The sequence below is a fragment of the Alternaria alternata genome (assembly GCF_001642055.1).
Source record: "Alternaria alternata strain SRC1lrK2f unplaced genomic scaffold CC77scaffold_1, whole genome shotgun sequence".
NCBI classification, from domain to species: domain Eukaryota; kingdom Fungi; phylum Ascomycota; class Dothideomycetes; order Pleosporales; family Pleosporaceae; genus Alternaria; species Alternaria alternata.
Window position 1 is genome coordinate 1,374,768 of NW_017306190.1, and position 22,213 is coordinate 1,396,980.

At 51.9% G+C, this 22,213-nt stretch overlaps 11 protein-coding genes across 11 annotated transcripts; 3 read left to right on the plus strand and 8 right to left on the minus strand.

Moving 5' to 3' along the window:
* Positions 1-22: 22 nt before the first annotated feature.
* Positions 23-1,179, minus strand: CC77DRAFT_1036882 (xylanase). The gene is made up of 2 exons (XM_018527035.1): positions 598-1,179; positions 23-545 (listed from the first exon to the last, which is right to left on the minus strand). The coding sequence occupies exons 1-2, from the start codon at positions 864-866 to the stop codon at positions 119-121; spliced, it is 696 nt and encodes a 231-aa protein (XP_018391611.1). The 5' UTR covers positions 867-1,179; the 3' UTR covers positions 23-118.
* A 623-nt stretch (positions 1,180-1,802) lies between these two features.
* On the minus strand, positions 1,803-3,145 carry CC77DRAFT_29843 (hypothetical protein). The gene has a single exon (XM_018531123.1). It carries the CDS (start codon positions 2,980-2,982, stop codon positions 1,921-1,923), a length of 1,062 nt encoding a protein of 353 aa, XP_018391612.1. The 5' UTR covers positions 2,983-3,145; the 3' UTR covers positions 1,803-1,920.
* A 27-nt stretch (positions 3,146-3,172) lies between these two features.
* Positions 3,173-4,586, plus strand: CC77DRAFT_1015519 (hypothetical protein). Its single transcript, XM_018524041.1, has 2 exons — positions 3,173-4,441; positions 4,495-4,586. Exon 1 carries the CDS (start codon positions 3,207-3,209, stop codon positions 4,437-4,439), a length of 1,233 nt encoding a protein of 410 aa, XP_018391613.1. The 5' UTR covers positions 3,173-3,206; the 3' UTR covers positions 4,440-4,441; positions 4,495-4,586.
* A 435-nt stretch (positions 4,587-5,021) lies between these two features.
* Positions 5,022-6,290, minus strand: CC77DRAFT_925667 (hypothetical protein; the record flags this gene model as incomplete). Its single annotated transcript, XM_018533868.1, has 1 exon — positions 5,022-6,290. The coding sequence occupies one exon, from the start codon at positions 6,288-6,290 to the stop codon at positions 5,022-5,024; it is 1,269 nt and encodes a 422-aa protein (XP_018391614.1).
* A 236-nt stretch (positions 6,291-6,526) lies between these two features.
* Positions 6,527-9,150, plus strand: CC77DRAFT_1056292 (stress activated MAP kinase interacting protein Sin1; the record flags this gene model as incomplete). Its single annotated transcript, XM_018527895.1, has 3 exons — positions 6,527-6,549; positions 6,598-6,993; positions 7,041-9,150. 3 exons carry the CDS (start codon positions 6,527-6,529, stop codon positions 9,148-9,150), a joined length of 2,529 nt encoding a protein of 842 aa, XP_018391615.1.
* A 948-nt stretch (positions 9,151-10,098) lies between these two features.
* Positions 10,099-11,503, minus strand: CC77DRAFT_1004199 (SGNH hydrolase; the record flags this gene model as incomplete). The annotated part of the gene is made up of 2 exons (XM_018523251.1): positions 10,099-11,265; positions 11,318-11,503. 2 exons carry the CDS (start codon positions 11,501-11,503, stop codon positions 10,099-10,101), a joined length of 1,353 nt encoding a protein of 450 aa, XP_018391616.1.
* An 839-nt stretch (positions 11,504-12,342) lies between these two features.
* CC77DRAFT_924154 (DNA polymerase epsilon subunit C) lies at positions 12,343-12,881 on the minus strand (the record flags this gene model as incomplete). Its single annotated transcript, XM_018533790.1, has 2 exons — positions 12,343-12,602; positions 12,653-12,881. 2 exons carry the CDS (start codon positions 12,879-12,881, stop codon positions 12,343-12,345), a joined length of 489 nt encoding a protein of 162 aa, XP_018391617.1.
* An 800-nt stretch (positions 12,882-13,681) lies between these two features.
* CC77DRAFT_924781 (hypothetical protein) lies at positions 13,682-14,968 on the minus strand (the record flags this gene model as incomplete). The annotated part of the gene is made up of 4 exons (XM_018533820.1): positions 13,682-14,480; positions 14,531-14,635; positions 14,700-14,718; positions 14,770-14,968. 4 exons carry the CDS (start codon positions 14,966-14,968, stop codon positions 13,682-13,684), a joined length of 1,122 nt encoding a protein of 373 aa, XP_018391618.1.
* A 180-nt stretch (positions 14,969-15,148) lies between these two features.
* CC77DRAFT_1015523 (hypothetical protein) lies at positions 15,149-16,672 on the plus strand. The gene has a single exon (XM_018524042.1). The coding sequence runs from the start codon at positions 15,354-15,356 to the stop codon at positions 16,434-16,436; it is 1,083 nt and encodes a 360-aa protein (XP_018391619.1). The 5' UTR covers positions 15,149-15,353; the 3' UTR covers positions 16,437-16,672.
* A 594-nt stretch (positions 16,673-17,266) lies between these two features.
* Positions 17,267-19,703, minus strand: CC77DRAFT_1090127 (MFS general substrate transporter). The gene is made up of 3 exons (XM_018529505.1): positions 18,435-19,703; positions 18,003-18,370; positions 17,267-17,938 (listed from the first exon to the last, which is right to left on the minus strand). Exons 1-3 carry the CDS (start codon positions 19,265-19,267, stop codon positions 17,361-17,363), a joined length of 1,779 nt encoding a protein of 592 aa, XP_018391620.1. The 5' UTR covers positions 19,268-19,703; the 3' UTR covers positions 17,267-17,360.
* On the minus strand, positions 19,605-21,259 carry CC77DRAFT_30090 (hypothetical protein). Its single transcript, XM_018531134.1, has 3 exons — positions 20,878-21,259; positions 20,481-20,822; positions 19,605-20,419 (listed from the first exon to the last, which is right to left on the minus strand). Exons 1-3 carry the CDS (start codon positions 20,999-21,001, stop codon positions 19,884-19,886), a joined length of 1,002 nt encoding a protein of 333 aa, XP_018391621.1. The 5' UTR covers positions 21,002-21,259; the 3' UTR covers positions 19,605-19,883.
* Positions 21,260-22,213: the final 954 nt, after the last annotated feature.

Here is a 22,213-nt window from a genome sequence, read left to right on the forward strand (position 1 = left end):
GATCCACAAAATTAATCAATATGTGATGCGCATTTTGTTGATAGCTTTCAGAAATGTCTGCGTGTATGTACAAGAATTCTAGCCACGAGGCCTTTTCGACACCTTAAAGAGCCATCGTTCAAGGACCCTCAACAGTGATGCTAGCAGAGCCAGAGCTCTGGTAACCCTCAGTAGCGAGGATCTGGTAGTTGTGCGTACCAAGCTTCTGTCCGTACTTGGCCCAAGCATCGAAGTGGTTCTTGACAGTGATAGTACCACCGACACGCTTGCTAGTCCTAACCGACCAGAACTGCTGGAAGGTAGCAGTGCCGTCGATAGAAGGCTGGTTGGTGCGGGTAGTCTGGAGGATGTCGTATGTACCGCCGTCAGAGGTGACGGAGCCCTTCTTCTGAGCAGCAGAAGAGGGGTTGTATGAGCCGTAGGACTCGACTATGTAGTACTCAATGAGTGGGTTGCGAGTCCATCCGTAGAGCGAAATGTAAGAGTTGACGTTGGCGGCGTTCCAGGTACCAGAGTACGTGACTACACGCTCAGAGCCAGGGTTCCTGAATAAGGGAGTTAGTATGATCGTGTGTAGAGGTGATGAGAGCAACCTACCATCCCTTGCCAGCAACAAAGTTACCAACGTTGGACCACTGAACATCGTATTTTCCAGCGGCACCGTTGTTGTAAGTAACCTGACCCTGACCGTCGGTCCAGAAAGAGTAGAAGAAGCCATTGTTCATGCCAGTGCCAGCGGGGGTGGCGCGTGCAGTCAGGTTGGCAGACTCTTCCTGAGCTTGAGCCTCTAGGATGAGGTTGAGGGGCGAGGCGAGAGCCGCTGTGGCGCTGCCGAGGGCGAGGAGGATAGAGGAGAAAGCAAACATGGTGTCTGTTCAAATTGGAGATGCTTGGTGTCTTTCACTCATGGACATCAGAGACCCTTATATATCAATGGAGGCATTGCAACGTACTGATCAGCATCAGGGATCGCCGGTGAACAATGGCTACGCATCGGCTTGAAGGAGGCTTTCCAAATTGGAGGACAGCGGTCGTGAGAGCATGCCTGGCTAGTGGCGTATATCAGCCGCTGTAACTGTGGGGTGCATGGCTACGACCCGTCGCCATGTGTGGAGCCGTGTTCTGAAAACAAGATCAGACCACCGGTTATTCAGGGACCAAAAATGCTGGTTGGATAAGTGTTGGAGGGCGAAGTTTTGAAACTTGAAACAGTTCATTTCCGATGGAGATGGGTTTGGTGTTCACCTGTCATGCTATAGGCCCGACACACTGTAGTGCGACAAGAGTGGAGCGAGAACACCTTCGTTCAGAACCACCCTGACTCGTTGCACTTGTTCTCCATTCTTAACGGCTTCAGAGCCAGATCCCATCGCACTTGTATACCTAATTGTGTACATGTTGATATTGCACAAGCTTTCGGGGCCTGATCAAGCTCACTCAAGCACTATGCCAACCCACGAAGCATGCAGTCAAGCCACTCTATCTTCGCATCATTAGCTTGTCTACAATTTATCCATCTCGGCATGCGACACGACCAGATGACCATACGTGATATATCCACCGATGGCGTTGGCAAAAGCATTTTGGTCCAAGACCAAGCATTTAGCCGGTTCCTTAGCATTGCAAGCGCCAGCATAGTGAAGATCGTCATGCTTAACTACATCAGCCCAGTTGCTTCGTCATGAATACAGTACGCCAAGATTCTTGGAAGCCGGAGATTAAGTTTGTCAATGTACGGTGACCTGGTGCCAAGAAAGGAGGTGACGGAGTAGTACGATTGATATTAACTCGCTGCCGAGACCGATAGCCGCTGGTGGGTATGCCGGTAAACGGATGCAGCTGCGTTGTTGTGGGTATCTCGAAGTAAAGAAAATATTAACGTGGCAATGCGAACGTATGCGTGGTAAAGGCACATTCCAATCAGCGTCGCTCGTTCCATAGCCGATCGATGACTTGGAAAACCGCCGTGACTTGCCTCATCGTATCGCCATCAATGTGCTGTCCAAACCGCTGCTGCATCTTGTCAGGATGCCAACGCACTCGTTCCGCCTTCAGTAGTGCCACCGAATCCTCTTTCCACGTCTTTGCGCTCCTCAAGAAGCGTTCAATCTCTTCCTTTGACACATGCTTTGCCTTGCCAGAAATTACAGGCCACGGCATGAGCTCACGCACTTTCGTATCTGTCTCTCCATCCAAACGTTGAACGTTCTTCAAACCGCCCCATTTGGTCGTGTAATTCTCCCATGCAGCCTCCGCCTCCTTGGCCTTCTTGCGCTCTTCGCCTCGACGTAGGCTCTCTTCCATACGGCGCCGAATACTACCTCTTTCGGCCTCTTCCTGCTCGACCTCATTGTCAAGCTGACAGCGTTGTGCCTTCCGCTGCTGACGCGCGCGCTCCTTCGCCTCGCGCTCTTCAACGATGTGCTGATGACTCTTCTCCCACATCTTCGTCCGCACGTAGTCTGCATACTCCTCCTCTGTCATGCGTTCCAGCTTGCCATCGGGGCCAGGCTTCGTATCAGGGTATATGTGTACAGGCTGGCCATAGACGCCCTCCCAATATGCTGCGCCTTCGTCATCGGCTAGCGCGTCGAACAGCGACTCGCGGAAGGCCTCGTCGGGAGCTGGGCCAGGACCGGGAGAGCATGCGCCTGACTCATCTAGATTATCGAACAATGATTCGCGATGACGATAGTCAGGGTCGTAGTATGCGCCATCTCGTGTAGACGTGGGGTGACGGTCCTCGTGAGAGGTACGATGCTTGTGCTTGTGTTTGCGTCTTGAATCGCGGTGGCTGCGGCGCTCTTGACTGTTGCGATCCGACCTGTGTCTCCTTGAAGTATGGTCGTCGGTGCTTTCGTCTTTGCCTTCGCGTACGTGCCGCTTTGAGCGACGTTTGGAGCCGGATTTGAAGTGGAACCTTGAAGCTTTAGCCTTGGTGTAGAGGTCCTCCGCTGTCGCGTCGCTAGCCTGCTCCTCCATGATGAGGACTATGATGATTCAGGAGCCAGTCATGCATGAGTGAGATGTGCAAGAAGGTACGGGGGTGAAATGCCCACGGTCATCCCAAGGTTGAGAGTGGAGGAGGGTGAGTTGCGGAGAAGGCGCGGAGGTGCTGATGATTTCACTGGTTGCGCGAGCGTCTTGGCATGCGACATGTCAACTCGCGACCGCGACTCTAACACCACTCCGACCCTAAACCCAACATGTCGTTCAAATTCGGCCTCAATGTCAAAAACAAGGGCGCAAATCCACTCGCGAAGGCTGCTGCTAAGCCTGCCTTGGGAAAGAAGAAGAAGCCGCTATTCGATGACGAGGAGGAAGATGTAAAGGGCAAATCCAAAGCAGCGGATGGCGTCCAGGAGATTGGCGAGCTTAGCTTCGAAGACACGCTTGCCTCTGCCTCATCGGGGCCCTCAAAACCAGCGCCGCAGAAGCCGAAGAAAGGCCAACCTCCAGCTCCTCCGTCCAAGAGACCTAAACCGAAAGAAGATGATCCCACCACCATCGCATACTCTGCCAGCGCCGCAGAAGCCGAGAAACGCGCACAAGAGGCACTGGAAGCCGATGCCACATTATACGACTACGACGCTGCCTACGACGCGCTTCACGCAGTGAACGCCGCAAAGAAGGCTGCTGAGCGCGACAACGCCGCGGAACGGGAACCGAAGTACATGGACGCGCTCTTCGAATCCGCCGAGCAGCGTAAGAAAGACCAATTACGAGCCCGCGATAAACTCATCCAACGCGAGCGCGAAGCCGAGGGCGACGAATTCGCCGACAAGGAGAAGTTCGTAACAGGCGCATACAAGGCTCAACAAGAAGAGACGCGAAGAGCGGAGGAGGAAGAGAAGAAGCGGCAAGAAGCAGAAGAAGAGAAGAAGAAGAAGTTTGGTATGCAAGGATTCCACAAGCAGATGCTTGCAGATCAGGAGCGACGGCATCAGGAGGCTATGGAGGCAGCCGCGAGAGCACTGAAGGAGGGCATTAAACTTCCTGTCGAAGAAGCCGAGAAGGAGAAGACAGACGCTGAAATTGTGGACGAGTTGCGTAAGCAGGGAAAGAATGTCATACTCAACGAAGAAGGTCAGGTAGCAGACAAAAGTCAGCTACTCTCAGCAGGACTCAACATCATCGCGAAACCTAAGCCCGCTTCTTCCACATCTACTTCCACTGCCGCTGCAGACCAACCACAGTCAGCATGGACGAAGCCCAAATCCGGTAGGAACGCGCAACGCGAACGGCAGACACAGATGGTCGTCGAACAAATCGAAGCGGCGAACAAACGAAAAGCAGATGAAGAAGCTGAGGAACAGGCGAAGCTGGAACATGCACGCAAGAGTCAGAAAACAGAAAAGGACATCAGCAGTGCCAAGGAAAGGTATCTGCAGAGGAAGAAGGAGAAGGAGGCTGCCGCTAAAGCTGCAGCTGGGAAGTAAACGTAATGATGATACCCAATACTCTGCATATACATCAATATTAAGATTTCTACAGCATAGCCCAAAGTGACTCGTAGCACTCTGCAAGTTCATATATCACCCATAAACCAGGATGTTTACCGCGATTGACTAATTGGCCATCAGTGAATGCGTGAGGTCAAGTCGGACTACAGACTGTTGGTATCGAAAGATTGCATTAGAGTTTCGATAGCTCAAGAGAAAAACAGAAGTGGAGTCAACAGTATCACAAGATATATGCGACCTTGGTGTATAACAGGCAAACTCATAGTGACAGTGACTCGACAAAGAAACACAGTCAATCTGAGAGTCACCTATGGCCTAACTCACTGAGAGGCATAAGAACGAAAAGCACTGGACGCAGGGATCAGAAGAAGCAAGGAGTAATATACTTAGCCCTTGGACCCACAATTGGCAGCTAGGTCCAAATGGGCAATAGCAGAAGCACAATTCGTACCTGAAGTCTGTATGATAGCGCCAACGCCTTCCCTAAGTCAGAGATTCCCCGATTCTGGCCGTGGCCCCGGAGGTTCTCCTCCACAAAAATTAGCATGCCTCATACTATTACCAGCCATACCGATTGCCTGCTTCTCTCTTATTTCGAGCACCAGCAGCGAAGTGATCCTCCAGTGCATCCTTCTGGGTGGTCGCGACGTTTACCAGACTTCGGAGGCTATTCTTTCCAGTACCGGATATAGATTTGAGTGGATTATGCTGCACTGCTTCACCCTGTTGCCGTAGCTTTTCGTTATGGGCATACTCCATGTCTGTGTTGAAGTCTTTGATCGTGGCATCAGAAAAGTCTGGTCCACCGCGTCCTTTCTTACCAAATAGTTGGCGGCGCTCTGCTTCCGATAGGTTCAACTCAGAAGCAATGTTGGTTAGGTCATGAGGGTTAGATCCACTCGTAGATGAAGGAGCATACTGTGCCACCTCAGGTGCTGGTGGCATGTAGTATGCTCCCTCCGTCATAGCAACATCTCTTTCCTCTTCCCCGTCGTAGAGAAGTGGTTGATACTGGCCGTCGGATGTCTCCTTGGGCGCAGGCTCTGCTTCGTTCGAGACGCTAAAGAGAGAGACCTTCGGCTTCCGCGCCTTAGTCTCAAGAGGTGGCTGTTGCGTTTGTGATGTGGATGCATCTGTATTTGTGTTTGTCGCAGTGCTCATCTCGTTCGATGCTGTTGGTCGAGGAGCCATAGGCTTCTTCTTCTTTCCTTTGCCGACAGACATAGGTACAAAACGTGGGGCAACAGGCTTGGGCACCTGCTGTGGCTCGGGCTCTGCCTCTGTTTCTTGTGTCGGCATTTCTGACCTCACCTCTGCTTTAATCGCAGACTTGGGTTTTGGTAGGTTTAGCATAGCCCTGAAATCTTCCCTCGACTTAGGCTCCTTCTTGATCGGGTTGCCAGTCTCGTCGTACTCCTCCGCCTCCACCTTTGACTCCCTCTTGAACGCAGGCTCTGCGCCAGTCTTCAGGTTGACACCAGAAGCGAGTCCCTTCCCTAATCCTCTGCCTCCTGTCTTGGAACCTTCGGATGCTGAAATGGCATTTACGTTTGGCTTCTTCGGCGCAGGCAGCATTGCGTTGAAGCCACCGAACGACGAACCTCCACCCAGGCGCGCCTTTTTTGCCGGCGGCGCATCATCCTGGATATCGTCTTTGTCGGATCGCGACTGTAACGCGCCGGGAAGGTTGACCTTGATGCGCCCTGGATTCGAGCGATCGACGACCTTCTGGAAGGCTGGCTTCGCGGATGGCTTCGCGACTACTTTTGGCGCGGGCGGCGCTTCGCCGTCGGACTCTGAGTCGGAGTACCCGGCGAGTAGATTCATGGTGGTCTTGGCGCGTTCGTTGAGAGGCGGGTGTCTGGCGCAGGAATTCAGAAAGTTGACGATGAGATCACTGCACGCGCGCCGCGACAAGGGCCGATGCCAAGCCAGGGTCCAAGGTACACATTCACATCCCCACATGCTTCACTACATCTGCCCTTTATGGCTTCATGATACCCTTTCAGCTGGTCTGAGCATACCTTTCTACTACGAGACTATGACACCTTGACCTTCCAACTATGTCGCTCCTTCAGAACGAAGAGTACGCCCATCTTACTTGCGCGACATACTTGTCAGCTAACCTGAGCAGCTTTGTGCTATACCAGCTTCGAACCGCCTACCTCTCGTCGATCAAAGACGGCGTCGGCGAACGCTTGATCAATGTCGACTCCAGCGTCCTGAACAGCCCCGCCTTCCGCGCTGCAGGCTGGGTTCCCAACGCCGCCGACATCAAGCGCACCTATTCCCCACCAATACCCACGGCGATCACCTCGGAATACTTTCAGGCCCCGCGCTCAGCTGGCCTGAAGTCGCCAGAAGGATTCGGTGAAGATGAGGAGGAGGGGGGCATGGTCACTGGAGGGGGAAGCAACGATACGGTGGGCCCTACACTGAACGCGAAACGGAGGCGGAGGAAGGAACAGCTGGAGGAGGATGATAGCAGTGACCTTAGCGACGAGAGCGATGAAGATGACGATTCGCAAAGGTAGGCGACCGTCGTACGCCACGTGAACTGAACTGACAAATTGCCAGACCGGCCAACCAAATCAAATTCACCAAGATGCCACTACGGACGCGCTCCGGATCGTCGCCCATGCCTGGATCAGCCCTACGCAATGAGTTGGCAGAAGCTGGAGAAGGACCTTCGCTCATGATCACATCCCCATCCCGGCCACCTGACGATGCATTGCGGCGAGGGTCGTTGGACGCTGTAGATGCGGGCAAAGGCAGACCAAGAAGAGACACCATAACGAGCAGTGAGATGTCCTCGGAGAATGAGTTTGATAATTCGTCGTTCAGAAAGAGGAGGGTAAATCCTCGCAAAGCCGCTGGCGCAAGCCAGTTGCTGTCCAAGCGTATTGAGGAAGACGCAGCAGGGGCTGTCGGCGCACGCGCACGCCTTGAAGCTCTACACGAAGGCGATGAATCAGACGACTCCCTCACATCCGAATTCTCTGGCTCCGACGATAGCGCATCTCTTATCGGTGCAGGTGGTGACCCGTTGGACTCCTCTCCCGCAGGTGGTGACCTTCCCACAATGCCGGGCTTGACACCTTTCCAGAACCTATCACCAAAAAAGAAGAAAGAGCCCATTGCGCCAACACTGCAAGCACTGCCTCCACCACGGCCGATCAGCTTTGTACTGCCAGTAAGCGCGTTGACTCAAGCACTTCGAGCCAAAGAGCAGAAGCCATCGAATCCGCTACAGCGCTTTGCTATGTGGAATGCTGCTAGCGAAGCTCAACAGAACCCTCTATACATCAAACTCTACTACCCATTCTCGTCTAAGCCTTCGAAACCTGTAGAGCTGCTCATCCGAAAGTTCAATGACAAAGGTGAAGGCCCCACTGTCGCGGAAGCGATCGGATACGCATTGCATCGTTATCAAGAGGAGAAACTCGAACCGCCACTTTCTCCTGAACAGATGAATGTGAACCGCTGGGTCATGCGCATGTATGATGACGGCGAGGTTGATGACGAGTTCCCGCCTTTGACTAGGAACAAGCCGTTGAAAGACTTCGCTTCAAACAATGCTCGTGGTATGCGCCCTCGAGCGCGAGATAAGCCATGGGACGAGTTCGCGCTCGTCGAGGCATCTCAACGAGAATTTGGCGAGAACGAGAAGCTCACGCCGATCTATAGTCAAGAGGCAGCCAGTGCTGTCGCATCGCAAATCGATGGTCCCGACGAGAAAGAGGAGAAAAAGCCCCTGAAGCCCCTTCCAAGCCGTGCAAAGAGCTTCAGAAACCCCATTACCGGACCTTCGTTTGCGCCGACAGCGACGCGCAAGGATACCAGCAATCTTGCCGACGTACCAAAGGTACCTCAAACACATGCTGCTAGCCGCACAGGCGCCCCCAAAACAGTCAACGTCCACTTCACCGACGAGAATTTCAACACGAAACATTTCAACATTCCCTGCACCACGGACACTTACATTGCTGATATATTCGATCAAGTATGTCACGACTTACGCTTGGAGAAAGCCTTGTACATCCTTAAAGTGAGTGGCAGCACTACAGTAGCGCCACCTGACCGCACCGTGGAGGCTCTCGACACACGAATGGATCTGGATCTCGTGCGTCGACGCTTCGTGGGTGACGGCGTCTATGGGCTTGCAGGATCGCCTGGATCATCATCACCCAATGCACCTCTCATCATCAGTACCGGCGGTGCGCCAAAGAAGACAAAGAAGGGTGACCGAACAAATGCAGCTGTCTCTGGCCAAGGTCTCATCCATCCACTCGCCAGAACTGGCGATTCTGGTGCTCTGGCCCTTACTGCGACGAATTACTACCGCCGTTATGCTGTTCTCCGCAAACAACCCATGTCCTTTGCCTCTTCGACATCGCGGATCATCGCTCTTGATAACGAGTATATACACATCATGCCTGGCGAGTCTAAGACTGGGGCGCGTGGTGGTTTTGGTGTTGAAGGCCAAGGCAAGACGACGACTGTGCATTTCAGCAGTGTAGTTGGTAGCAAGGTCAGCAAAAAGCACCCAAAGATGTTCCGAGTCATTGTTTTCAAAGAGAGGGAGACGAAGAGATATGACTTTGAAGCTCAGAGCACCAACGAGGCAGTGGAGATCGTGAGAGAGATCAAGAATGGCGTGGAGAGGTTCTCGCAAGGTATTGTGTAAGGAACACAACACGCAAACTGGTGACAGGATGTATGGCTCTGGGGCTGTCGGTATGGCGTTATCATCATTACGGAACTCTGATCACGGGCGGTTTCAAAACGGCGTTCGATTTGCAGTAGCGACTTCGGTCATCTTTTAGGGAAGATACCTTGGACACAGCGATATCCTGTTGATGTATATACGAAAATCAACTCCAGCACACGATGGATCTGATGCTATCTACAGAGACGACTCAACACAACGTCGCGTTTTCGAGTCTTTGCTTTGCTGTGAGGCGCACACTAGGCTCTTATGTTCCAGTCAAGGACTCGTTCTGGAAACTCCAAATCCTTCCGTACGAACACGCCTTTTTGGTGATCGATCAGCGAGCAGAAGTCTAAGTCTGGTTTTAACACCAAACCTGGTCTTTACATGTGACTACGTAATCTTGTTCTAGGCGTGGCTCACTAGGCGTCATCTTCGTTCTCTGTAATCGCATTACGTCCATCATCGTGACTTCGAGGAGGAATTGAGTGGAGGTGAATAGGTGATTTTGAGCCGGAAGAACCGTAAATCAGCACATGTAGCGAGTGCCTAACATATTTGGGTGCTTAGAGATACTTTTCCAAACCTTGGTCTTCAAGCCAGTGTTCGTCCGAGTTCACCAATAAAGTCAAATAGAAGATGGTATGTGTTTGCGTGCCTGGACTTGCCTTGTGAGACGCCGCAGGGTCTCGCAGCAGACGTATCTGGAGAGCGATGTGACATCTCCTTGCGCACGATATTGGTATCAAAGTTCAAGTTACGAGTCCTTCCCGCGTGACCCAAAACATCGAGTACAAAGCTTACGTCAATTACGTATATGTTCATGAAAAGCTCATGTTGGCTGACGCATGATCGTACTAACACATTTCGATATATACATTTCCAAAACCCAATAGTCACTGCAGTATGGCTTTCTCCGCCGTATTACATACCCCAACTGAACTCATCCGCACCATTCGCCCACATACCAAAAATCTGAATAGGGAATTTATCCGCAATGTACTGGTATCCGGCAGGATTAGGATGAAGATAATCTCCAGAATCATACAACGGGTTGAGTTGACTCGGTATTGTGGGATCGGCCAGGAACTTATCAAAGTCCACGACGGCATCAAAAACACCGGAGGTGCGGATGAAAGTATTGACCCGCTGACGTGTCTTCTCGCGCTCAGGATCAGAGTAAGGTTGTTGAGTAAAATTGGCTGGTGCAGAGAAAGGTGTGATAGTAGCGCCGAAAACAGGGATGCCGTGGGCGTGGATAAGGGTGACCATCTGCTCGTACGCCTGAGTCAGTCCTTGATAAATCTGCTCTTGCGCTTCGGGTGTTGTAGGTGCACTTCCGATATCATTTACACCCTCGAAGATCATGGCATACTTTACACCAGGATGCGCCAGGACGTCGCGATCAATACGGCCGAACGCGTTGGGGCCGAGACCGTCTGCTAAGATACGGTTTCCACCTGCAGCCAGGTTACCCGCGGAAATGTACTTGGTTGAGGGGTTCTTTTGAAGGCGCGCAAGGAGCAGGTCGGGCCATCTGTTGTTTTGATTGGTTGTGGATCCACGGCCGTCAGTGATGGAGTCGCCAACAATGAGCAGGGAGCCAACACGCGGTTGAACCCAGGCTTCGATGGAGGAAAGAAAGTACCAATGTGCTGCGGACTGTGTGGTAGAGTTGCTGATGTCGAGACTAGCTGAGGAGACTGCGTTGCCGAATTGCCACCAACTTGTAGTTCTGGAGCCAGGATGGCTGGTGATGCTGTTTGTCGTCTGTCCGCTTGCAAGGTACATGGTTACGGTAACGATCTGCTGCGCCTTGATCTCAAAATTTATGGGGTCGGACACTGCGAGGGCACCGTTCGGTACACTGATCCCATCTTTTCCTCCAAAGGTAACCTTTTGAACAGTTTGGGGTTGGACCTGGTAGATACCGGCGGTTTGGTTCACAGGGAGGGCAACTGTGACGGCGGTGATGGGAAGATTGGAACCGCCAAAGACGTTGGAGAATTTGAGGCGAACTTGGTGGGCTGATGTGGTCATGTACAAAGTTTGTCGGATCGTAGAGTTGACAAAGACAGCGCCTGTTTGATTCTGGTACGTGGTGTTAGTACAAACTCGATAGTGCGTGAGCAACGTAGCATACGAATGGAGCAGGCGGCAAGTTTGCTGGCTCTGTGAGCTGAGGCATCGATGCCCACGCATCGACCCAGTGGCCGTTGGAAGGGTTGGGGCGAAGTTTGCCAGAGGCTCTCGACTCGATCTCAATCGCATGGCCCTGTACTGACACTGCAACGCCCACTAGGAGCACTGCTAACCTCGAGAAGATCATACTGGCTCAATCGTTCTTCGATTGACAGCTTGAGAGTATGACGATGCCACGACCGACAAAAACACCGGGTATCCGCATGTTTAATACCCTGCCGCTGCCACGGTCCCCAAATTACGGATGTAGGGAAAGAAATGAGGCTAAGCATAGACACGAGCATACATCTGGGATGGCGCAGGAACCGATCTACGGCCTGTTCCTGAAAGAGTATCTGGGGTGCCGTTAACTTGTGGGGATCTGCGGAGATGGGCGGATAAATTGCGCGGACCGAGAAAACCTGGTTGGTGGGCGCGTTCTTTTGCTCGCAACGCTGTTTATCCATCGGCTACACACCGCGTAAACTGCGATTGTGACGCTTGCGCTGTATTCGGACCGCGGACACAATTGTTCCGTTAGCGACACGACTGGGCGAAGAAGCACCGAGTGAGAAGAATCATGTATCCGTATTCATTGGTATCGTAATCCATGCAATAACAAAACAACGCCGCCCATGCAATGTCCCGGAATAGTTAACGCCTTGACTGCCAGAAGCGTCATCTATAAACGTCGTGACTGGCCGTAATCTGTGGCCACCAAGATACATGACCACACAACGGAAAGGTATGGCGATAATCCACAAGGTACTGGTACCAGTGTCTCGAATCCACGCCCAGTTGGAGTGTCAGAAGGTTGGACTTTGGCCACATGAATAGTGTGCAGTCTTCTGGCAGTTGTCACAGACCGCGCGGAGGTGGCCAGCAGCAATGTCGTCGCCTGGAATGTGCACAGTAAGAGCTCAGCACGAGCATACAAAGACATACGAAGAAGGGCTGTAGGCCCATGGCGAGTTGCCGACGTCCGACTCAGAAATCATCGTCACTTTCCGCCTTTTTCTTTTTCCGGCTTGAAGTCTTCTTCTTCTTGCCATCCACATCCATGTCGCCCTCGTTCTTCTCCGGCGCATCGGCAACCTTGGAGACGATCTCGTTGAGGAAGTCGAAGCGGTCGGTCTTGGTGATGGCTTGCTTTAGGTGGATGGAGCCGACGCGCTTGGAGTTGCGCGCCTTGGCTTCGGCGGCGGCTTTGGTGACGAGGGAAATCATAAAGAGCTCGAGCGCTTTGGCTGTGAAGTGTTAGGCAAGTGCGTGTGCGGATAGAATGACGAGTACGTACAAACGACGACAGGCGTGACTTGGGCGACCTTTCCGACATCGTCGTCGGCCTGCATGATGCGCTTTATGCGCGCGACCGGGAAGTGGTTCTTGATGGTGATGTGGTCGGTGTTGGGCGTGTCTGCTCCGCCGAGGCCGCTGCCCGCGTCTGCCATGATGGCGGGCACCGACGCGTCAGGCATGTAGTCTGCATCTTGCATGCTCTCCTCCTTCTTGACGCCGCGAGGCATAAAAGGCTGTGGCGCAGGGTTGGCCTGCAGTGTCGGGGCAGGATGTGTCAGAGCAAAGGGCGGCGCGACGTGGGAAATGGAACCTCTGTAACCTGTATGCTGGGGATGAGTAGGCTGCTCAGCGGAGTAGTAGTAGGAAGATAAATCTGGCGACTGTGGGGCCCAGTTGCTGTCCATTGGCTGGTGCTTGGAGGACAGGGACCTTGGAGAGATGACGCGGTAATTGGGTCTTGTAGCGAGTCTGGGTGACGCTATGAAGCTGCTTCGGTCTTGGTGTGGTGCGGGCGGTGAAAGCATCTGCCACTGTCGAAGAGCGGGACACGCAGGTTTTATCTACTTTCTCGCCCGCGCGCCTGGGGCCCGTGCCCTACGCGCCCTCCCGACAAAACCGTGAATCCGGATTTGGGCTCGGACTCTTCAGCCTCGTCACCTTCATCGTTCCTGCCCAAGGTCCGCTTTGGAAAGGTCTCGGTGAGGGCGCGGAGCCAGCAGTGGATGACGACACGAGCACGCCAGAGACACATCCGCCATGTCCAAACAGCATCGCGGTGCCTGCTTCTGTTCGCAATGACGAAACCCCCTCGGTCGCCTGAGGTTGTGGTTGATCGGCGCGCAGAGACGGGAGTCGTTGATGGTGTAATTACTTGATCTAATCTGACACTCTGCCGCGCTTCCAAGTTGACGAGGCGTCTGCCTGGCATCCTTCTTTGGGTGCCATGTTTCACCCCTTTGCTTTCCTCTATAGCAGTCTACATTGCAGTCGCATATGCATACACAATACAATATGCCCTTCAAGCGCCTCATGTGTCTTTTGTGATGCTGCCATCTTCCTTGCGACCCTCTCTACCCGGGCCTTCTCTCAACCATGTCTCTGCGAGGCTGTTCTTGGGGTCGTCTTCAGGGTATCCGCGCTGCCGCCTAACGTCCAGTACTGCCTGCCGCATCCGTCGCGTGCATTCTTTGCGTATGCTGACAGCCTCTGGAGAGTATTTGAGCTTTTCATTTAGCACACCGACCTCGAGTTGGCCCTCCTTCCGCTCCTCAGTTGCGCGCATCTGTTTCCAGCGTGCGCGCAAATCGCCAAACACCTCTTCAGCATCCAGTTTCTCGCCAAATGTCACTCGAACGTTTTTAAACGGCCGTGGTATGAAGCGTGGGAACGTGCGCGTCTCATGCATGATATTGTCGAAGCCTTCAATGAAGATGGGAACGATGTCTGGCATCGGGTCGCTCTCCAGTATCAGTCGAGATACTCCCCATTTGAAGTAGCGCATGATCCGGTCTTCACTTTGGTGGATCATGCCTTCTGGGAAGATGTGTACCCATGCATGCCGCCGGCTGAGATATGCTGAGGGCGCAGGAAACGTGTCCTGTCCATTGGTAGAGAATGTGAGGTGGCCGTCAGTGAAGGGGTCGATCAGATCCGGGCTCTTGAGAGACGTTGTAGGCTTTACTGGTGCGTCTTGCTCGTAGAACGGCCCACGCGAGAGGAGACGGATCGCTTGCGTTATGGTAGGCTGGAAGAGGCCGCCGAATTGAGAATGCGCCGATCGATGTGTAGGGAGAACCTGCCCGAAGGTGAAGAATGTTGACAGTCCTCTGATATGGCGTTAGTTGACCATGTTGCAATGTTATTAGAGGGAACATACTTGTTGGTAAAGCACAAGTCGTAGCTGCCCAGTCCCCAGCGCAGGTTGTCTGGGTTGAACATGTAGCTGAGAGGCAGTATGCCCCATAATATCGGATCATCCATTCTGTCCAAATTGTATAAGCGGAATCCATGGTTTGCGAGTGCGAGATTACGGCAAACGTACGTACACGGAGATGTGGTTCGAGACTGAGCATTCATTAGTACTTGTTGCATTCTACCTGCTTTGCAATGGCATACCAGTAATCAGGCCCCTCTCTCTACTCGCCGGGTCCTCCCTCTCGTCCAGCAGCTTCAAGAAGCCCTCCATTCCGTGCGTCTCCACCTTGCTCAGCCCGGTCAGGAAACCTTTGCATAAGAGGCCGACAGCGCCCATGGTGAAGACGGACGCCGCGCGCCATGGCCCGCTGGGAGCCTCCGGCTGCTCCTCTGGTCGCATTGGGGTTGTCGTGGGGTTGACGGCGACATGTGAAGATTTCGCGCCCAATAGCTGGCTGCTGCGACCAACCAACGTCACCGCCACCAGGGACTGGGAATTCTGCGACAGGGATTAGCGGCATTGCGGCCTGCACGTGCGGCGAGTGGCTGGCTCTTCCGCCTTCAGCACTCACTCTTCCATCACTACAACACGAGCCTAATACCTTACAACACTAGACGTGCATTCACAATTCCCGTGCACATCATCAAGTCTAGTACACGCCATCGTGTGATTGAGCCTGGCACTATCACCCGGATTGCCATCTCTATTGATTGCATCACGAAAAGTCGCGTCTAAACTTCGTATTCTGCGACTCGCGACTCTATCACATTAGACTTGGCTCAACATGCCGCCTCCAAAGACCATCTTCACGTCTTACGAGCGGAATGCCCTCAAAGATAGGTGGGGCTCGCAAGCAACACGTCTCACTCGTGACTCTTTTCTACCGTTTGGCTCATGCCAGCTATGTCTCCTTCCTTCAGTAGACCCAGTATGCTGTTCACAAGGCGATTTATTCTGCCGCGAGTGTGCCATGACCAATCTTTTGGCTCAACGGAAAGAGATGAAAAGGCTAGAAAAAATCAACGAACGCCAAAAGCTAGAAGATGAGGATCAAAGGCTTCGAGGAGAAGAGGAAGCGCGGTTGCGGGCAGTCGAGGAATTCGAGGCTGTTCAGATGGGGCTTTCCGTCAAAGCAGGCGCATCAGCAAGAGTCATTGGAAGGCAGGGCGGCAAGATCATAGTAGAAGAGGAGCAGGATGCAAAGGCTGGAGAGACCAGAGGCACGAAACGTAAATTCGAAATCGACGAAGAAGAGCTCAAGCGCATCGCAGACGAAGAGCAAAGCAAGGCGAAACGTACATTAGACGCCGAACGTAAAGCAGCAAAGGGTCATCTACCCAGCTTCTGGGTCCCAGGCGAGACCCCCGATCAACACCACACAAGCGCGGAGAAGGCGAGGCAGACACCTATATGCCCGTCTAGCCACCCTGACCAACTGCACAGCCTGTCGCTAAAAAGCCTGACGAGCGTCAACTTTCACGAAGAGAAGTCAGCCGATACCGGAAAGTCTGTCCGCACATGTCCCAGCTGCCAGAAAGCGCTCTCGAATAGCACAAAAGCCATGCTAGCTATACCATGCGGCCACGTCCTCTGCAAGCCATGTGTCAACAAGTTTCTCAAGCCAGAACATCGCCATCAGAGAGATGCACATGACGATGGACCTGACCCGGAGACTGTACACTGTTATGTTTGTGATGCGGATCTCACTACAGTCCCGGACGCTAAGGATGGCAAGAAGAAGAAGAAGGACAAAGAAAAGGAGAAGGCGCCCAGGCCTGGACTTGTGGAGATCCGGAGTGAGGGCACTGGATTTGCAAGTGGTGGAAAGGCCATGGTAAAGAGAGAAGGCGTTGCGTTCCAAGTATAGCGAGTTTGTGAACATACAGAAGCAATGCACGAACCACTGCTCACAAAATGTACACATATGTCGTATGCTCCAGCCTTTTTGAGTCCTATCAGAATTCGAAGCTATTCGACACCTCATCTCTGCATCTCGAACCGATGCGTATCTACTTAGACGATGCCACCATTCGGTCACGGATGGTCCTCTCCGTTATCCTGTTTTCTAATAGACCGCAATTCTGGAACACATGTTGCTGAACGTCACTTAACAAATAAAAATCGTGATGACCTAAGTGTGATCTGGTCCGTACGTGAACATCATTCAGCTTATGCCAGTGCAAGTGTTAGTGGATGGCAGATGTCTGAGACGCGTCGGAGTAGAACGGCGCCCTAGTACGTCATTACAGTCGTGAATGCTGTACCTCAGCATTGTTCCTTTCTTCATCACAGCAACGATACCAAAAATGTACCGCACTCTGTCAACTATGCCCAGGCATGGCGTTGGATCATCTTCTTGGACCAGTTATCGTGCGCTGCCTACTCGACTATAGAGAACACGAAACCGGCATGAGCTCTGACGTGAGTGCTAAGTATCTTCGATGCGCTCTCGTTCAAAATACAGCATGTTATACTCGCCTATGTCGACGTCCAGATCCTTTTCGGTCTCCGCCGTGTGAGGAAGCATAATGTGAGGACGAATTCTGTTGCCTAGTGCCCCATTGCGGTAGAACACCACTAAAGTTGTATTTAGGTTTACCATAATGTACCACGAAGTTGAGCACCTTGATCTGCATTAAAACTCTACAGGAAATTAGCAGCTTGTACCTTCGGGGAGTTTTTTGTGTGTGTCAATGTGGGACAAACTTAATTCAGAATAAGTTTTATCGACCTGGTACATTACAGAAGTACAATCATCAATATGTTATCGATATACTTCCCTATCCGTTGCTCAATCGAACACGCTACCACGGCTCCACTTGCTTGACCGCCTGATCCGTTTCCCGTATATGTAGAACACAAAAGGCACTGGGATAAGCAGTGCTGCGAAACCACCAGTAATGCTACTTGCGGGACCAACTCCAATGTTATGATATAACGGCGTGACAACCAATGGAAAAGCGCCTGCAAAAGCGCTTCGAAGAAAGGTATTCGCCGCTACTGCACTCGCCGCATACAATGTAAAAGTGTCAACTAAGTAGTTTAGAGCAGCTTGAAAGATGGTGAAGAAACCGGTTCCCATCAACACGAGACCAATGACAGGAGCGATCCAAGGATACTGTGGATCCGCAGTCCATCCCATGATGAATTGACCAGCGGAGAATAGTACAGATCCAAGCATCATCGGCGGCAAACGTGCTTCAGGCACCGCGCGGTTTCCAGCTGCATGGTAGACCTTGTTGTACAGAATCTGATTATAGGCATTGATGCTGCAGCCGATTATTGCGCCGACTAAGATGCCCAGGAATGGCAGTGTCGCGCTTACAGCTGGCCAGCCTCTCATTTCCCCAAAGATAATCGGAATGCCACCTGCAGAAAAGAAGATACAAAGTCAGTGCATGTCTCGCATATGATTCATACGCCCTGGACTCACCTAATTGCATGTAGAGGATGCCATAGCAGAAGCTGGCGTAAAGTGCTACGAGAAAACAGATGGGTGTCATGAGAAGTTGTATCGGTCGGAGAAGGAACTTCTTAGACAACTCTTTGATGCTAACATCCCACTCTTCGAACTTGGTGTGGAGCGCCCAATTTCCTGTCTCATGGCGAAGGCGACGCGCTTTATAGACGAGAAGTTTTGGTGGGTAGCATTCGTCAATGAAGACAACGTCGATGACGAGGATGATTGCTTGAAGAATTCCGGTAAAGTACTCGGTCCATCGCCAGCCTAATGAAGGATTGGCGACAAAGGCCGCCGATACGATAGGTCCCAGACATGGACCTCCGACCACTGCCATCGCACTGCAGATTTGAAAACACGAAGTCAGTGTATGTCTCACATGCATTTCGTATAGGCACAACTTACTAGCCGGCCATCGCCAAAGCTCTCCATGCGGGACTGTAAAGATCTCCCAAGACACCACCGGTATTTGTGACTGGTGCGCTAGCAAAGAAGGCACCGAAGAATCGAGTAATCATTAGCGTCTGGAAGTCTTTTGCTACTGCGCTACCAAAGCTAAAGCAGATTGCGACAAGCATAGGCGTCAAGACTGCTAGTCGTCTCCCATAGACTTCGGAGAGTGGCGCCCACAGTAGCGGACCAAGGCCGAATCCGAAGAGGAAGAGCGTAGTACCCAATACAGCTACCTGATTTCCAACATTGAACTCGGCTGCTATCTGTCGTGTGCCAGCCGAATATGCAGAAGATGCCCATGTCGCGCTCATAGTCGTAAAGCCGTACATCAGGGTCGTAGTCACCTTCTTCTTAGTAGGCCAATTCATCGGTCGGTATGGGTCGTCATCGCCATCGAAGTCTACCAGCACATCTGCCGTCGTCTGTTGATGTGCGAGAGGATGGGAGAATGGTGCAACATTCGGTCGTGTACGGATTCGTGAAAGTACTGTGTCGCGCCTGGAAATCGTGGCGCCCAATGGCTGGTTCATACCACTCGCGGTCGCTGTTACTGTCTTGTCTCGTGCTAAGCTCCGTGTGCTGCGCGAGCGCGAGATGCTTTCATGAAGCTCTCTCCGCGATGGACGGTGACCGTCATGATGAAGATCCTTCTCTTCTTCTTCATAATCCGAGGATGATCCAGACGTCGATTTGCTCCGCTGCCTTGGCCTTGATCGCCTTCCATTTTCGAGATCTACATCTGCATTCGATGTTGATGGAGGGGTTGTGTTGTCTTCCGAAACCATGATACTAGTCAATAGTCTCTTGCTGCGTAATTTAAAAGGGACTTGCAATTGCTCAAAATTGACTCAGTTCTCCTAATAATGTGTGGTTCAAACAATGAGATGATGATGTGAAATTACGACAGGTAGCAGGCATCCATATAGGTTCGACATCAAATCCGCAAGGAAAAACAGAGGAAAAAGACCATGAAACGCATAATAGTCTAGAAACAGAGGCCACCCACGATTGCTGTTGGACATCTCCGGTCAATGTGACGTAGATTTTGCGTGCTAATCAGCTGCACTAACCCAGCATGGCAAAGTACGTTCATTACTCGGCATCCTCGAGCTTTTATTCTCAGAAGAACCGGAGATTTTTCCGGCTGACAGATCGCGAAACAAGTACGCTCGCACGAAGATGGAGAGGGTGGCTAGTGAGTCAAGGAAAAGACGCGTGTGCACTGTGAAAGCGACAGGTTTGGAAACGCGACTGTAATGACGTGACGATCTTCGTACCGCGGCAGTTGCCTCCCGTCTCAATCGACAAACATTGCATTGAAATTTGGTTAGCACGTCGCCAACAAAAGAAGAGTGGATACTATAGAATATTCGTCGACATGATCTGATCTAATACTGCTCTTCACAAGGCTCCAGGGGTGTTCTTAACAGCCTGCGCAGCCTCCTCACAGTCCTCCCCTAGCGGAATAACAGCGCCATAGCCTACGGTCTGCGCACAGGCAGTGAAGCCATAAACTTTCTGGTAAAAGCCTGAACCATCCGGACTGGCCTTTTGTAAGGTAGCAGCGAGTACATCAACACCTGCCGAAGGACCAAGCGTTACGTTACCAGAGCGGAAAGTCGGTTGTGCCGTGGCGTTATTGAAAAACTGGGTGTTGCGCTGGCACTTGGGGGTAAGGAGGCTACCAACGCTGCCGAGTATGAGAGGTTGGTTCAACATGCTCTTCCACATATCGAGAGAGTACCTGGGCATGGCTTGGTTGGGCTCGCTGACGAACTTGAGATCAATAGCCTCGGCGTACAGACCTGGGCCGCTAAGAGAGTTGGGTAGTTGTGCCCATTTTGAATTGATGCCGAAAGAGCCATCGCTGTATGTCTGGAGCGGTGCGTTTAGTGGGAGGAAAGCGCCGATCCTAGTGAGAAGGCCGCCTATGGTGGCTGTACAATTGAGCATTAGCTATGATGAACTGATATCAGCACACGAATGTCGTTTACTTACCAACCAGAGAAGGTATGAGACCGAATACATAGCCTTGCGTCACCGGGTCCACGCCTGCCAGGAGAGATACAAGCGGTGCATTGAGTGGCGTCTGGGAGTTGCCGATGCCGACATATGGTATCATGGAGCTGGCAGTCATCAATCCTGTGGCAAGCTGGAGACCACCCTGACGGATGTCGGTATTTGCTCCAGCATTGACAATGACGGGGTGCATGCCAGCCGGGAAGTTCAGTTCCGCTGGGAGAGGCAGCAGGTTTAGTCCTTGTAGGTTGACCAAACTCGAGAACGATTCCTTTAGAGCCTTCTTCACAGCGTCCTTCGGCACAGGAACTAGGAACCAACCTGTAGCATATGTTAGTACACGGTCTTGTTTGCTTTCGATAAAGACTATACTCACTGCTAATCGTGCTCATGGTACGGTCTTGCTGATTGTAGATAGCAACCTCATTTGGACATGTTGTGCTTTGACCAGCGACGAGACTCGCGGCAGCAAGCAGTATTTGGAGGAAAAGACGTGCCATAATAACGAGAATATTGTGAGTTGGGTACTTGGGTGTGGTCTAGTCTTACGATGGGACAACAGTGTTATATACAAAGGTGCGCTCTTTCCAAGCTCATCATTACAAGCTAGCACGGTGCTATTCGTCATTACGTTAATTTTGTAGTTCAGTCAACACCTTGTACTCAAGCCTGAAGGTGTTACCTAAAGCGAATGGTGCGTTCTTGGATATTGAGATCGGCTGTGAGCAGCCCAATGCTCATTCGTTAGGATCTACATCATTGCTCCTGTCTTGCGCGCTAGTCATCAATTAGCTTTTTGCTCGCCTCGTTTCGGGCTTTTGTGAGTCCACTTTAGATCAAGGCTAACCTCATAGCAGCTCTTAAACACATTTGCGATCGACGACAGTCGTGGTTCCGGCCCGCTCCGACACCTTCGGAGAAGAATCTCAGATAGTACGGCTATGGAGTTCCCGAACACCGCCATCTGTATACGGGCTGACCAAAACATGCGGTAAAGCCGAGCATCCTGTTGTACAACTGTACATAATGATCATTGCACGATTGTGCCAAATTATTGAGGTCGTGATTTATTTAAATGAGCTCTTTCTAGTGCTTACATTTCGCTGTTGGGAGACGAGGTTGTGAAGCATTTAAGGTTTTTCGATCGAGGACAAGAGATTCTAGGGAGTAGGGAAGAGCTGGCAGACGCTTCACTCTACACTCAAGCAATATTCAAGCAACAGTTTTCAAATCGAGGTTGTCACTTTGCTGGAAGGCAATCATACCTAGTAGACGTGTGCGTAATATGTAACGGTCTTAGTGCAGGAATCAAGATAACTGAATAGAGCCATGTCATGCGATCTTTCGAGATGTGTAGAGCCAGTGCGCTACCATGTTGTACCCCCGTGGTTGCCAATGTCTTAGATCTCGTATGACTCGCGCATACGTTCGAGCAAGTCTTCCTTGCTCTAGCCCTCGCACGACCAGGTGTGAAGTCGTCACCATTTCGAAATATACAATATGCGGTCCTTCTCCTCCGGCATGAGAAGTTGAGCGCGAACACAAGAAAAAGGACAGAATGCAACGATCGCTCGGTTAATGCAACCCTCTCCCCACGTGGCGCGCGGGACGTTGATGTACGCCAAGCCACTAGCGTCTACCTGGAACGGACGCGAACTTCATTGAAGCGTGACGTTCGCGGCCACTTAGCCTTGTCGCATCTTCTCACTCTC